This window comes from Telmatherina bonti (assembly GCF_933228915.1).
Source record: "Telmatherina bonti genome assembly, chromosome: 22".
NCBI lineage: Eukaryota > Metazoa > Chordata > Actinopteri > Atheriniformes > Telmatherinidae > Telmatherina > Telmatherina bonti.
Window position 1 is genome coordinate 13506962 of NC_136631.1, and position 15408 is coordinate 13522369.

The 15408-nt window shown below is 42.6% G+C and overlaps 1 protein-coding gene across 1 annotated transcript in view; it reads right to left on the reverse strand.

Moving 5' to 3' along the window:
• Positions 1-14785, reverse strand: part of LOC306772138 (CD109 antigen) — a gene marked incomplete at both ends in the record, with an annotated part of 28556 nt that extends 13771 nt beyond the window's left edge. Inside the window, 11 exons of the mRNA XM_079261552.1 lie at positions 1941-2026; positions 2120-2179; positions 2258-2374; positions 2515-2611; positions 2792-2852; positions 3617-3683; positions 3775-3871; positions 4202-4659; positions 12023-12075; positions 12273-12863; positions 14746-14785. Of these exons, the coding sequence (XP_079117678.1) occupies positions 1941-2026; positions 2120-2179; positions 2258-2374; positions 2515-2611; positions 2792-2852; positions 3617-3683; positions 3775-3871; positions 4202-4659; positions 12023-12075; positions 12273-12863; positions 14746-14785 (1727 nt within the window). The remainder of the gene's footprint in view (positions 1-1940; positions 2027-2119; positions 2180-2257; positions 2375-2514; positions 2612-2791; positions 2853-3616; positions 3684-3774; positions 3872-4201; positions 4660-12022; positions 12076-12272; positions 12864-14745) is intronic.
• Between the last annotated feature and the right edge of the window lie 623 nt (positions 14786-15408).

Sequence of the window (15408 nt, forward strand, 5' to 3'; positions counted from 1 at the left end):
TGTCTCACCTTTGCCCAGAGGGACAAGTGTCCCCTGTCTATTCAGAGCCTGACAATTCCCAGTCCTACCTGTGTGTTATTGTATCCGTGCTGAGGGGGAGAGAAATGTCAGAAGGAATGATATGTTACCCAAAATCTTTCTTCCTTTGAAAGATAATAAAGACACTGATTATTTACTGTATATTACCAAACACATTATGGAGCCCTTCTTTGATTACAACATGAACACTATCGCTGAGCTCAGCAACATGAGAAGAAGACTTGACATTTTAATTATCTTGTGACAGCACAGAATGTGTGTGTGTGTGTGTGTGTGTGTGTGTGTGTGTGTGCTTTGACTCAGGAAGCAATTATGAGTGATCAGGCACCAAACTGCATTTGTGCAAAACTAAATTGATACAGGATGTTTTTCAACTAAAGAAAAAATAGATTTCTTATAATTATTTGTTTATAACTAATTCAATCTACCAGATTTTTGAAAAAAGACATTTAGAGGAACTAATATGACACTACAGATAATATTTTAACCAGTAGGTAGTAAATAAAATTCTCCATGAGACACATTTTGATACAGGAAGAATAAATGCTTGTATTACCTCTTCTTTACCAGCAGTCGGCAGTAACACCCCAGCTAACATGAGGCTGCAGAGAAACCTGCTCCTCCCAACTCCAGTTAAAGAGTTGAGACAACTTGGCTGAAAGCCTCTGAATGGATGCTCATGTCTGTTATTTTTACTGCAGCAGCTGTTTAATATAAACTTTGCATGATTACACAACTCTCACAACCATATTTCAACAGTTTATTGCTTTGGCATAATCTTCTCACATTAGTAACATATAAACATATTTTACAGTCAGGCATTTCTGTCCAAAATTTGGCATGCACAGCTTTGGCAACAAACTCAGCATTAAACATGCCTTAACAGTACCAGTTGTGCATCTGTGAGGATGCAGGTAAGAGGTCAGATGATGGTGCAACTGGATGTGCAAGCTTGTGTAGGCTTGTATTTTTGTCTTTGCTTCCTGGCATTCTTGCAGCACACATCCCAAAGCTCCTAATCAGTGCTGGCCAACTTGTGATAACACAAAGGCACTTATGGACCCACATCACCAGTTGATCTATTGTCATCTTGACCAAGCCATTAGTCACTTCTCAGCAGACTGCAGCCTCGCCTTCATCGAACTCTTTAAATATACCGCAGCAGTTCTGTGACATTTGTTTTATACGCTGTGAAATCCTGACTCCTAACAAAGTGCTGGCAAAAGTGCATATTTACAGGGTGCTAAACGATCCAAGAAAATACAGACTTCGATGAAGGCATCGCACAGAAAAATGAAAGGCAAAGATTTTGACAGTCAAAATGTTGTGCAGGTAAAGAACTGCATGCAGATTTACATGTCATACAGTCATTTCTGCCCACAAAGCATCAGTGTGGAGACATTTACAGCAACTTAATATCATTCTGATGGACTTTTTTGGATCACTATCACTTAAATGAGCATCATTGTTTTGTTTTTTTTTAAAAAAAAAAAAAAAAGGTACTTTTGCTCTGTTACCCTTTCCTTCTTACCTGGTCTGATTACTTGCACGTCCCAGCAGTATGCAACATTCTGTAAATACTTATAGCATATACACTGTACTAAACCCATCTCATTGCATGAGCCACCATCTCTTAAAAATAAATGGAAGTGGCCAGAATATGCACATTTGAACGCATCTGTTCCTCCGTACTATGGTTATGCAGGCTTTTTTTTGCCATTGTTTACTGCTTTTTCTTTAGGACCCTGCACTTAAAATTCTTTCCAAAATGTTCCAAACTGTAGCTTTAAATTTCATTCATGTCCACCAGTGTTCATGGAACATGAATAAAAAACACTGAATTTTCCTCTTTAAAGTCCTGTAATATCCACCCTGGACTTGTCGGTGCCTCCAGCGGTCACATCTCAAAGTGACGATATATGCTCTCCACATAGCTCAGGACCCTCTGCCAGTCAGGACCGCCTGCTCTTAGCATCTCTTCTACTGTCTGTTGAGCAAAGATTTCAGACAGATTTATAAGGTTAACACAAACAGAACCTACAGTGTGTGTGTGTGTGTGTGTGTGCTATGTAAAGCTTACTAGAGACTGTGCAATCCCTACAGTCTCTCCTGTTTTAAATGCCAGACTCAGATTCTCCCGCTATGAAGAAAAGAACAAATCAAACATTAGAAGTTGCTCTGTCCTGTTCGTAACGCAGCAAGTTTAGACTGTTCATACCTTATTCTCTGGAGCGAGGGTGCCGTAAGGGATGTGAGAGGGGAGGTAGGTGTGGTAGACGGCACAAAAAGCGAGACCATCAGCCCAGCTGCTGCTGAAGTTGGTAATGTCGATATTCTGCATGAAGAGGGAAAAACTGATCACACTCATTGCCAGTGTTCTTTCAAAGCCCGTAAACTGGAACGTAGGTCACCTACATGAGTTCAGGGTAAGAAAATCATTTTGCAGACTGTAGAGTAAATCAGCAGCAGCATCACCTTGTAGCCTTGGGTTCGGCTTTGACACCAGCGGAGCAGCGAGTTTCTCTTTGAGCCTCCGTGGCGACGCAGCAGCAGGTTGAAACCATCCTGGGACCTGACATCAGGATAGAAACAAAGTAAGAATTACAAGCCGGGACATAAAATAGTCAAAGTTAAACAAGTTAACTTTTAAAAAAAGTGTGAAAAGTTGGTGGGTTTTGTTAACACAGTTGTGTGGGAAAAGTGTGTGTCTGCGAGTGTTTGTGTGTGTGTGTGCGTGTCTGTGTAGACTTACTTAGTGGGTGGCAATTCAATAAGAGCCGAGTTGTACTTGTTTAATGACTCCTCTCGTCTTCCTGCACAAAAGGAACATTGTTCAGAGGAGCAGCTAGCGGCTGTTTTCCTTGTTGATTGAACTATTGATCATTTTCTGGATTAATAATTAATGTCATTAACAAATAATAATCAATTTTTCCCAAATCCAAAGATGACATTTTACCACATAAACACAAATGCTTTGGATTGTTTTGTTTTTTTCACTTGTTCATTGAGGGATAGTTTCCATGCATAAACCAACGTGAACCTGAACTTATAGTATTGTTGCTTTCTTTAGTACTAATTAACTTGAAATTACACTTAACTGGGCTGAACTGGTTGCAAATGATTCTGAACACACTGACATGTCCATTCAGTATCCAGTTAGCTTTTTGAAGTAAAAAAAAAAAAAAAAAAAAAAAGGGCTGCAACTCTACATGAACAATAATCAAATTAATTAATTAATTAATAAAAATTTTCTGATGTTTGAAGAATGAAGCTATATATTAAAATAAAATTTAAAAAACTTCTTGAGTATGACTAATATGGAGAATGTATTTCCTCCCTCATAAAATATTTCCTTTTACTCTCTTGTTTCTTTATCGGTCCTCCCCATTATAAACATACAGCAGTTGGTTTTTTTTTTTTTCCAGTGTTTCTATAAAAGCATCTTTTGATGCATTAGTAATTATAAAAATGGGCCTTCCATTAAAAATGCAGCTCCACATAACAAAGGTGGGGAACAAACAAAGCTCCACCAGTTGGACAAACACACTGCATCCAAGCATCCTGCACAGAAACTGACCTGCGTCATTAGCAGACTTGCTGTCTTGCCAATCCAGGTTTCTTCGGCCCTTCAATTCCCCAAAGTTCTGGGAAACATACAAAATATTGTTGCATAGGCTCATCAAAGCACATCAAACATGACATGTACTCATCAACGAGCTGCAGGATCTTTTTCACCTTGTTTGCAGGCCCAAGCGTTGAAGCAGAGTTGGGCTGGGACGTTCCGTTTTGCATGGCGAGGGAGGATGAGGAGGCGGGTAATCTGGACAGGCTTCTGCAGAACAGTAAAAATATCAGGCTGGTTACACCAGCTGTTTATGTCTGGGACCTTTCGGCCACTCAGCTGCAGCTAGAAGTTAAAGTATTGAAGCTGCTATAAATTGGCTCAGTGCGCTGCGTGTAACACATTCAGAAGAAACCACAACCACAGTTCTGACCCTACTTGGTAATTGTTATTCATCTTTGCATGCCAGAGGAAAGAAATGTGGAAGGAAGAAAAGGCTTTGTTTTGCAAATCTTCTCACACAACAGAAAATGTGCCTCATAAGTTATAAGAAGAAGTTTTTGTGTCGTTCTCAGAAAACTGCCCAGTTGCTCGTCTTACCTTGACCTCTCTGTGGTCGCCATCTTTCGTGTCTCACCGGGTCGCGCGTCTGCTGCGTCTTTGTCCTCATTGGTCACGTTTCTCAGGTAACGTTTGGTCACACCTTTGCAGTCAATTCTTACATCACTACTAATTTCCCCTGTCTCTCCTCCCCTCTCAGTTCCAGCTTTGCTTTCAGACTTGCTGGTTTTTCCACTGGGCCTCTCTGGTTCCTGACATGCAGCCTGGGTGAGGGTAGCCAGTCTTTGCTTGCTCTCTTTCAACTCTCCTCGCAGGGTGACGAGCTGCATATCAGCCCCCTTCTGTCTCTGCTGGGCAGCCGCCAGCTCCCTTTCAATGTCTTTGTGGGCCGTTCGGAGTGCCGTCAGCTCTTCCTCGGCCTCGGCTCTCAGACGGTCTGCCACTGACACAGCAACCTGGAGGTCTGCCTGGAACTGCAACCATTCCCCACGCTCTGTCTGCAGGGCAAACAGCAACGGTTATTGAAAAGAAAAGAAAAAAACAGAGCAATATTTAGGAAATGGAACTCTATTATCACTGTACACATCTCTATAATGTAGGAATATTCAATATTAGCTGTTTTACTGATATCCAATATACTGATTTTATCCTACTTTTAATTTCTGATACCGATATCAACCGATATCAAGTTGTGCCAAACAAACAAAATCTTTGGAAAACTACATGACATCACTTATATTTTGTCATTTTGAGTTAGAAGAGACTTAGCTGAATAGTTTGATACACCATTTCTGCATGTTTTGTAAAAGTTATGCCATTAAAAAAAAAAGTAAAAACACATACTGACCATTTCTGATGTTGCAGTTTAATTCGGTATGCTGATTCATTTCAGATATCTCTACTTTAATGCCAACCTGAAGCTTCTTAGGCTTTGACATATGTACTGCTGGCTGGTTTATTCTGTTTGTGTCATGATTTTTGCTCTACTCTTAATGCACTCTGCTCTGCACTCTTCCCCTGCCTGTTTGCTCATTATCCTCGCCTGAGTTGCCCTCTATTTAAACACCTGCATGAGATCTGCTCAGTGTGAGATCATCTGTCTTTCCACAACCGTCAGGCATTGTTCATGTGCCTGACTGAAAGAAAACCTGGTCTTGACCCTGCCTGTCTCCTACCACTGTCTTTGCTGCATCCTTGTTGATATGAATTGATTGCCTGTTGCTGATCCTAACCTTGCCTCTTGCTCGCTCCTTAAATTTCTTCAACTCTTGTGATTTTTGGTGTGGACCCTGGACTGTTTTTGAACCTTGTTATCCTGGATTGTGGAAAATGTTTTTCCTGTTCTGGAGGAATACTCTGAGACAGTCTATTCCCCCATCTCCTGGTAAACCTTTTTTTTTTTTGTCCAGTATCATCTCATTTCTGGTTTTTGCCTCACCTCTGTCTTTTGCGTTCCAGACCTCCTCACGATCAAACTAAGCAAGCCCACCTTCAGCACCATCTCTATTTTAATAAATCTGTTTAGACTGCTGGGATAGGCTCCAGCTTCCCCGTGACCTGAATTGGATTAAGCGGTTAGGAAAATGAATGAATATTTATATATTTCCATTTTACTATCTGCTTAGGTAACTTGCATTTAGCTCGATATAGTGCAAACTTTTAGTAAACCCTAAACAACAAAAAGAAAAAAAAGCAACTGCACTGTATGCACTTTCTTACGAGCAGCATGTAGCAAAAAAAAAAAAAACATTTGTTCCCATTATTTAAGTTGATTACCAAAGATAACACAAGATGATTGACATAAAAGTGTGTGCTTCCAACAGCAAGGGGATTTTTCAAAGTTATTAGCCAAAAAGCTAAGAGACTGGAGGATGTTGTGCTGTGCATCTGAACATTTAGTTGATCTACTTCTTCCTAAAGCTGGATCAGAAACAGTGTCTATGGATGGCTGTGAATAAACCAGTCTTAAGGAAGTGGAATGGGAATAAAAGCCTGGAATACAGATATGACCAAAATCTCATATTCAGATATCTTTAATGTACATAACAGGAAATTTGTCTAAATTTGTCAATCACCAGTCATTTGTCAGATGTGCTTGGCAATGGCAGTAGTGATCTCCTTCCATCTGGGGGAACTATGGCTGCATGGTGTTCTGAAGGTAAAAGCTTTTTGCAGCGTTTGAGTCTAGAGTTTCTGAGTGCTTTCACCACCACTCTATGTAGCTTTTGCTTGTTGACTCTCTCTGTGTACTTTGTCCTGACTCTTGCACAGGTGATAAAATAAGTTAGTTGTGTTGGAGTCCGCTGTTGGGACTGGGAGCTGGCATATTTTACAAACATCTGTTGTCTGTTCCCCGTTAGTCTATTTATATCCAAACCACATCCATGCAATAGAAGTTGCATGGATGTGGAACAAGCTCCTATGGTTGGCTGAATTATCCTGCTCTGAAACGCATCTGCTGCTACTGTCTTCCTCCATGTTTGTTCATGTATTGCAGCATGCATACCGTAAAATGCATCTTGAAGTAAAACACTTCAGTAAAGCACCTAACTGGGCGTAAACAACAAGAGCCTCATATGAAACGATAGACCTTTTCTATCATATCGCCCAGCTCTACTGGAAATGGCCTTATAACATAAAAACTGGACTGAAAACTCAACAGTAACAGATCTTATGGAGGAAGGAATCTTCCAGTGAGCCTGGATAGCAACTATATTGCAGCAGTCGCGTCAACTTGACAGGGAGCAAACAAAAAGGTTGCCAGCATTCAAAGAAGGACTCTGAAATGTCCTTATGCTAGAAATAACAAGAAAGGCTAACAGGGTTCATACTACATCATGAATATTGACTTCCAGGCTTGCTAAAATCATACAAACTCAAACTCTGTTTAGGTTTGTCCATGCTTCAATAAATCGCTGCATCTATTACCCCGTTTCCAGGCAATATGTGCGGTAATGAGGGTTGGCTCAAAATCTTTGCACAAGACTGTAATTTCCACACAAGCGTTACATAGATATTAATTATGAGTGGAATATTTAAACATAAACTGATTGCCTGAAGCAAACACAGCTGCCCCTGCAAACTATAATCAAATGAGCAACCAAATATCTGTTTGGCTTCCACTGGTTGAACTGAACTGATATGCAAGCTTCTACAAGCTGGGAGGGGTGGAGCTGGTGGGTCACTTCTAATGAGGCATAACTGATGCATGAGCCAGAAGTGGGCTTTCTTTTCTTCTTGCTTTTTTTTTTTTTAATACTTTTTAAAAAAAAAAAAAAAAAACCTATACCAAGATTAAGCCGAGTCTTCTGTGTTCCAGCTGAACTGAACTGTGGCGTCCATCCGAACTTTTTTTTCACCTTTTATTAATAAGGTAACAAGAGTTTGATGAGAATCTCATACTGGAACACAGGGATGGGTGAAAAAGTTTCCACTTTCGCTCCTGTCAGACATGTACAAACATTACCCCGAGACATCCAAAGAAGGACTCTAAACCTACAAAGCCAAGAGCTATACGACAGCGGGCGCTTGCGAAATTTTGAGCAATCGTTACCATAACAAGAGCAGCATGGCGGTATGAAGAGAGGAGAAGAGGAAGCAGAGTGGAAGTCACACGCAGGTTTAATGGAGGCAGGATAGAGACAGTGGGGCGGTGTAAGCCAGAAAACTGTGAGCGAGAGCCGAGTAGCGGGGTTGGGAAGGTTTGGTAATTAGATGAAGAATGGATGGAGATGTGGAGGAGGAGGCGATATCTGAGCCAAGTTGCTCCCTCATCTGACCGGTGATTCAAGACCACAGCTGGGCCTGATTACACTGGATGCACGCGCACATGCACGGAGACACACACACATCATATCATGTTCCATTCCTCTCTCCCACGCATATATCCTCATCCTTACACCTCAGCAGCAAACCACACGCTCAGCGTGACAACATGAAATGAGCGACAAGATGGTGGTTTCTGTTTGGAGTTTGGAGCTCGAGTTCTATATTAAGCAATCGTGAAGCGCCAACTCGTCTTGAAAGATGTTGTCTTCACATGGCGTTTCTTATCTGAATGTGGACGCTCCAACTGGAGCATGTCTGCTTAAGGAAACAGGAAGGGGTGCTCCTCAGTTCATAGTGAGATAAGGGTGTGGGCTGTCAGTCTCGACACACAAACTCACTCAGTCCCTCAAGACCTGAACTTGTGTTCCACTGCAGGACCAGATGTGGTAACAGGAACACATAGCTTGTCTATACTCTTGATGCACATCTGAAATCCTGACAGCTTTGGAAGAGATTAGAGATTGCTCACTCTGCGTGCAAACATGTGTGTGTGCTTCAAGCATCTGTCCCTAGTTCACCTCCACACCCAGTTATACGTACATGAGAAACATCCCAGTTCTGTAATGTCTGCTGTCTTTAGCTTTTAACAGTCTGTGGTGTGGACTCTGAAAGAGCTTAAATACTTTCACGCCCACATAGTTACTTTCATTTAAATGATTCCAATACACAGTGCAAAAACTTGTCTCACAAAAATGACTTCATCCGTGTGTATTAAAACCATAAACTGTAAATAAAAAGATGGATGGGGCCTCTGTGACGTCACCCGTAGGTTTCTGAAGAGCTGAATTGAAGCTCGGTGGGCAGTTCCTACCATCGCCATCTTGGTAGAGGCATGCATGTCGTCTTGCCGGAAAATACAAATCTGGGCAAAGAGGTGGAGCTGAGAGGAGGGCTGTGAGCGTCATGGTGGATGATTGACATCAAGCGAAGTCTGAGCTGCCTGTAGCTAAGAGCTAACCAAGCTAACCCGGAGATAACAGGAGATAACTAGCTAACGGATGTAAGCGTGCTAAAGCTAAGTCACGTTGTTAACTGGCTAAAAACCACGGTTGTTCTGCGTTCTTCTGACTTGAAGCAGGAGATTGGGTACCTGTCTATCAAAAGGACACGCCCCAAATATGCCAAATTTTGAGATTAAATTACTTTTAAACAGGTGAGTTAGGAAAAAATTTAACTCCCCCCACAATTGTCATGAAGGTAAACCTGATCTATTAACCTGAAAATGTATTTCTGAACCAGGATGTAAACATGTTCCTTTTAACATGGGAGTCTATGGGAATTTGCTCTGTTTTGTGGCCCCTGGTGGATGAAGGGGGAACTGCAGTTTTATGCTCTTCCGCATCAGCTTCACTTTTGACCGTCGGAGGCTTTGTTTATCTTTCATATACAGTCTATGATTAAAACATACAACAGCAGTTTTTTCCATGTAAATGTGACACAAACTGCACCATTTAGGCAACTGGAAATGACTGATAGGAAACTGCTGCTTTTTAAGGACATTTAATCAGTTTAATTGATTGGCTTTTAAAACCAGATATCATGATCAATACAGCTAAAAAAATCATTAAAAAAAAGTTCAACTAAGATATACACTTACTTAATATTTTACCAGAGATTTGACCTGCTTGTCAGGATTGTGACGTCGTCATTTTGTCATCATTACAGAGCAAAATTGCCTTATTCTCAACAAGTTAGCCACATAAAATGACACGGAAAAGTCGATAAGTTAGCTAGATTCTCTGAAGGTCAACAGTTAGATTAATAAGGGACTAGTTCTGCAAATAAAATAACAATAATGGTACAGTGTGCACATATCCTGTCTCATTTCAATCCTCCCTGACAAACTAAACCTCTGCTCTATATGTGACCAGTCTGCATGACGTCCAGATACAAGGCCTTTATAAGCCCAGCTTGTAGGAGCAGCCTAGCAAGGAGAACAGAGGGCCAAGCAAACCTGGAGATCATTCCTGCAAATCTCTGGCACCATCCACCTGGAACTGATTCCAAAGCAGGGCTTTGAGATCGACCGGAGGGAACACAAATCTGAGCAGCCACCCACGCACCCCCAACTGCCTCCCGCGAACGTCATGTTTTCATTTTCAGTTAGTTAAGACAATTGGAGACTGGTCGTGCCCATAAGGACATACAGATGGTGCAGGAATGTTGAGGCACGGGCACACGGAGGAAGAAAGGAATATTTTGGAAAAGCAGCGGCAAAGAAAAATGAAGAAAGCATGTAAGAGAGGCTTAACTGGGAGAATGTGACAGGAAGACTAATGGCGACTTAAATTACAGAGAAAAAAGGTCAGACAACTGGGTCAGATCTCCAGGAAAAGAAAGGTTTAACCAAGCTGGGCACAGATACCAAAAAAAAAAAGATTGATAGAAGAGGAAGAAATGAATCAGGGGGGGGAAAGAGTTGAGGAGAAGAAGAGGTGAGGTAGAAGATGCTCCTGCAGGAAAAGTTGTAGGGTGATAACTGTCGAGGCTGCGGTGCTACAGGAGGAAAGAAGAGGCTGAATAAAAGAGTGAAAAGGAGGAGGAAGGCTTCAAATGCATCTGTATGTGATTGTTAGCCTTTTGTCTCATGCACTGAACACTAAAACACGGTCAGTCAGTTGAGCTGTACCCCCCCTCTACCTCACCACACTGCACAAAACAAATCAGGTTTTGTGTCCTGAACAGCCGAACACGAACCCCCACTCCTCCGCACTCCACAAAAAAAAGACCTCAGAGCTCACAGAGAGGGTTCGTAAAGTTGAGCTTTGCTGGTAATATCACCCTACTGAGGGCCTGTATAAATGAATGAAAAATACTTTATTCATCCCCAAACAGAAATTCAATAGAGTATATAAAACAGTATAAATACTGTTTTATATACTGTGTGCTCTGTATGTAAAAGAGTATAAATAAATAGTATAAATAGTATAATATTTACAATAGTATAAATAAATAAATAAATAGTATATAAAACAATATAAACAGTGTTAGATTGCCCTCCACTTGCACAACACGGCTCCCTCGCAGCGCTTTACGGCAGTCTGCCTGAGGTTAGCCGACCTGCGGAAAGCTTACATGTCTGCACTCCTTATAAGGTTATGGGAAAGTCTGCAAGACGGGAGAAATTAAATACGGAGTGGACTTGAAAGAGGTGTGGTGTACAGGAGGTAGAAGTCGTGATCATGTGCAACAAAGAGTGATCTGAAAAACAACAGATGTGAGGGAGACACAGTGCAGGTCGTATTCCAGTCGTGGTAATCTGCGGCAGATTGAGAGGAAGCTGAGGGCCTCTCGGCTACAATCCTCATAAGGGAGGGTCAGGAATTGGAACGAGACGCTGACAGGAAATTACCAAAGAATATTAGCCTCATAAGAGCATGGAACACATGAGCAACGAAACCGATGAATATCTGATTTTATTTCATTCTTATTGTGCTTCGGTTCTTCAACTCAGTCCCGAGTTGCTCCCTGACAACATCTTCTGCCCTGAAGTTCAAGGAAGAAATCGGTCTTTCAAGTTCTTACTTAAGAAGCGTCCGTCTGACATCTAACGCTCGTATTTTCCTCTCAGAAGGGAGTCACAACTGTCAACCCTGAGATGATCCCAGAGATTTCCCTCCATTGGACCTCTCAGGAGGAGAAGAGGACAGGAAGGACTTTAATTAGCAAATCTGCAGCTCCCGGCGGGGCCGAGCACGGACAAGAATCCAAGGTCTGTTGTGATTGGCAGGAGTGTGACAGAATGTGTGTGTTGGTGTTATCTCGCGGCTGAGCGGTCAGAAGTACTACGCTGACTAATCTATGACTTCCTGTTTGGATAAGCAGTTTTTCTACTTTTTTTTTTTTTTACATTTTTTGGGCGAGAAAAGTAAAACAAACTAATATGAATTTGGTGTTTTTCTCCATCGGTGAGTCCCTAAAAGGAACATTTGCCGACCCCTCTTCACTGGAGGGGTTAGCAGAATGGTTATTTCCATTGGTTGAAACGCATCTTATAATAATAAAAAAAACAAAACAGGAGGTGGGTCTCACCTGCAAAGTATTCTTTAAAGTCTTCACTTCTGTCAGCAGCTGCTTCAGTATCTCTGCGGGAGAGACACAGAAAATGTCAGAAGACATCACGTGCATACCAAAACCGCATAAATGTCAAGGAAATTGACTTGCCCTTCATAAAACTGTTAAATATTGGCTCACAATGAGATGAAAACTTGAAATACTCAAAACTCCAGTGGGCCAGAAACATTTTGCAACAGCATATATCATCAGTTCCCATCATTCTTGCCTGTCGTGTTTGAGGTCCCATCCTGGCTGGCAGTAATTCCCAGCGTTCTTTTACTCTCCTCCAACAGCTCCACCAGCTCCTTGCTCTGCTTGTCCTCGTCTTGAGGACTTGGCAGAGGAGACTGGCTCAGACTGCTGCTTCTGTCTTTCCACTTGTGTCCCAAAGAGCTGGTGGGAGGTGAGGCGCTAGACACAGAGGAAGGAGTCTTCATAGGACTGATGGCTACGCTCTTAACTGGGGAGGCTGAAGTCCTTGGTGCAGAGGCCGTAGCGCTCCCATTCCTCCCCGGAGAAGCCTGCTCTCCGCCTGCGACGGAAGTTCTCGTGCTCTTGTGCACCGCGCCAACTCCTGGACCAACTGTGGAGCTGGTTGAGCTTACTGGTGGAGGAGGCTTCCAATTCGGAGGTGGAATGGGAGAGCTGGGAGTGGCTGGAGTGCTGTTTTGTGATTTCTTCCCACTGGATGATGTGATGGCTGAAGGTGAAGAAGGGACTGCAGCGGAAAGTTGAAGCTGGGAAGCAATGGGCATCAAACCAGCCCCATCACTCTGCGGAGAAGAAGGTGGAGTGTGGAAGCTCTCTCCGTGGGCCACTAGAGAAAACAATAAGCAAAAATTAAAGAGGTCTTTTGATACTTTTCAGGGTTTCCCTGACCTTCAGCATGCTAATGCATTTCTTTGTGCATGCAAAACACATTCAAAGTTGAAAAAAATCAGTCCACAAAGGCCGATTATGCTCTCCGACAGAAGCTGCTTGTCCTGAACTTCCTGAAATGTCTTGTTTGTAGGATTTCAGTCCTTTTCATTGTATCATCAGGAAACACATTTGCATTATTTCTGTAAATTTTGCCTTCCTAAAACAAAGAATGAGCCTCTCTCTCACAGTTTGGCGTTCTTCCCCGGCGGGAACCGACTGTGTACGTGCAGAAGAGTGGCTTAAAGAGAAAAGAGCTAAAATGAAGCATCTCAGACAGAAAATGACGACAGGCGCTGCAGCAACGTCCAGTGTGACTCCTTGAGCTAGTAGCTGAAGTAAAATCATCAATCTGTTAATGAGCTTTAACATTTATCCTAAAACTGAAAGGTGGATACGATGGGAAACCTCAAAGAGGTGAACCTTACGTTATGCCATGACTGATTTCCAAACAAGCTGGAACGTCACCGTGATATCAAGCTTTATGACTGAAAACAGTTTTCAGCAAATACAAAATAAAACCAGCTGAAAGGACCGTCTGAAGAAGTGGAGCGGAGTCGGAAAGAAGACAGAAAACTGTCCAGTTGTCTCCAGTCTGGCATGTTGACAAGGAAAACACAAGCGAGTGAGGTGGTCAGAATAACATGGTTCTCGCTGACCGACCAAACACCCAGGCCATACCCCCCCCCCCTCCTGAGGATGAATGCTGTAACACAGACATTCCTGCTGGACTGCTCATCCATTATGCTGCTGCAACACTCATTTTCCAAACTCAGGAACACACACATCCACACAAAGGGACTAATGTTTCCCAAACAGAGGCATACTTTCAGCAGTGGGCTATCAATACATTTCCAAATCGGACACAATAACAGAAGTGATTTCCACATTTTTTGCCTCAGCATTCCTTGCCTAGAGCAGCATGGCAATAATAATAACTTAAGAAGCTATGGGAACCAAAGGGTGAAGTGTCTCCTTTTCTTTCTTTTCCTTGTTTGGACAAAAGCCTGACTGCTTGCAAAGTGAGGTGGGGTTTTTTTTCTCTCTTCAGTGATGTCAGAGTGAACATTTACAAAGTTATGCACCACCTGCTGCAAGGCCAGAATCCCTGAAAGGAATGACAGGATTGTTTAATAATGCTCTAATGCCACCCCTATTTTTATTCTCCTCCATTCCAAACCTTAATGTGCTCTTCCAACCGGGTGGCAGGACTGACTGAATGAGAGGTATAATGTGTGTTTCATCAAGGTTTCTGTGTGTGTGTGTGTGTATTTGTCAGACAGCATTAGGCCTTCTATGATTAATCCGCTGCCCTTGTGCCGAGCTGGGGAATTCTGCCGATTCATCACAGCTGGCCCAGCGGGGCCAGAACAAATCACAGGGGGGACGTGAGGAGAATGACCACTCACTGAGCGACACACAGGAGGGCTGCCAAGATTCCCGCTGCCACACACATAGCCTTTCTGCTCGCTTCTCCCTTTTGTTGCCTTCAGTTTCACGATTACCCCTCATACACCCACTCTTTCTTCCAAGGAATGTAGAGTGCTCGCTCTTCCTGCATCTATGACTAGTTTTGCTTCTTTTTTCTTCAACATGGGTTTAACTGTCCACATAAAGTAATCTGTGCAAAATAAACACAGATAAACAGCAAAGAAGGATCAAAAAGGAAAAAGATCAAAATAAAAGGAATTCTGGCCTGAAGGATGTGTGTGTGTGTGTGTGTGTGTGTGTGTGTGTGTGTGTGTGTGTGTGTGTGTGTGTGTGTGTGTGTGTTGACTTACCTGAGGGTCCATGGCTGTCCTTGGTGGAAAAGTTGCCCATTCTGCAGTGACAGTGTGGGCCAGCAATGCGCCCTGCAGGTGCTTGGTGCTCCTTTCACTCAGCCCAGGTCAAAGTAGCAGTGCGACCGTGACCTACACACGCGCACGCACGCGCGCACAGACACAAAGACATCCAGTAAGTTGACGCAGAGGGTCACGGGCTGTCAAACAGCCGGGAAACACTCAGAGACGCAAAGCGAGTCCTGGCTGGCACTGAGTTCGGGGGGATTTTACGCATCGTGCTGATTCTCATTTGCATAGTAAGAAAATCAACAGGTCAACCTTTACATATGGAGGTTAAATCACATGGATGTGGTCAGAAGCTGAGCCAGGAAATAAAGATGATGCCTTGTCGCGGATCAACCGCTCGCGCACGAGAAAAAGCGCAAAAAAGTGCAACAAAACCGAGAATATCTTGTTCACACTGACAATAAAACAAACCCGTTCTCATTAAAAGTTACTTAATTTTTTTTTTACCAAAGACAGATCCTTGATCCATTGATGCGTGATCTGAACTTCTTTCCACAAGATCAACACCGATTTTCTCCAAAAGTTGTGAAGAAAAGTGACTAACTTTCCTTCTTCTGCGTTAAAACTCGACAACTTACATTCAAAAAGCCACAC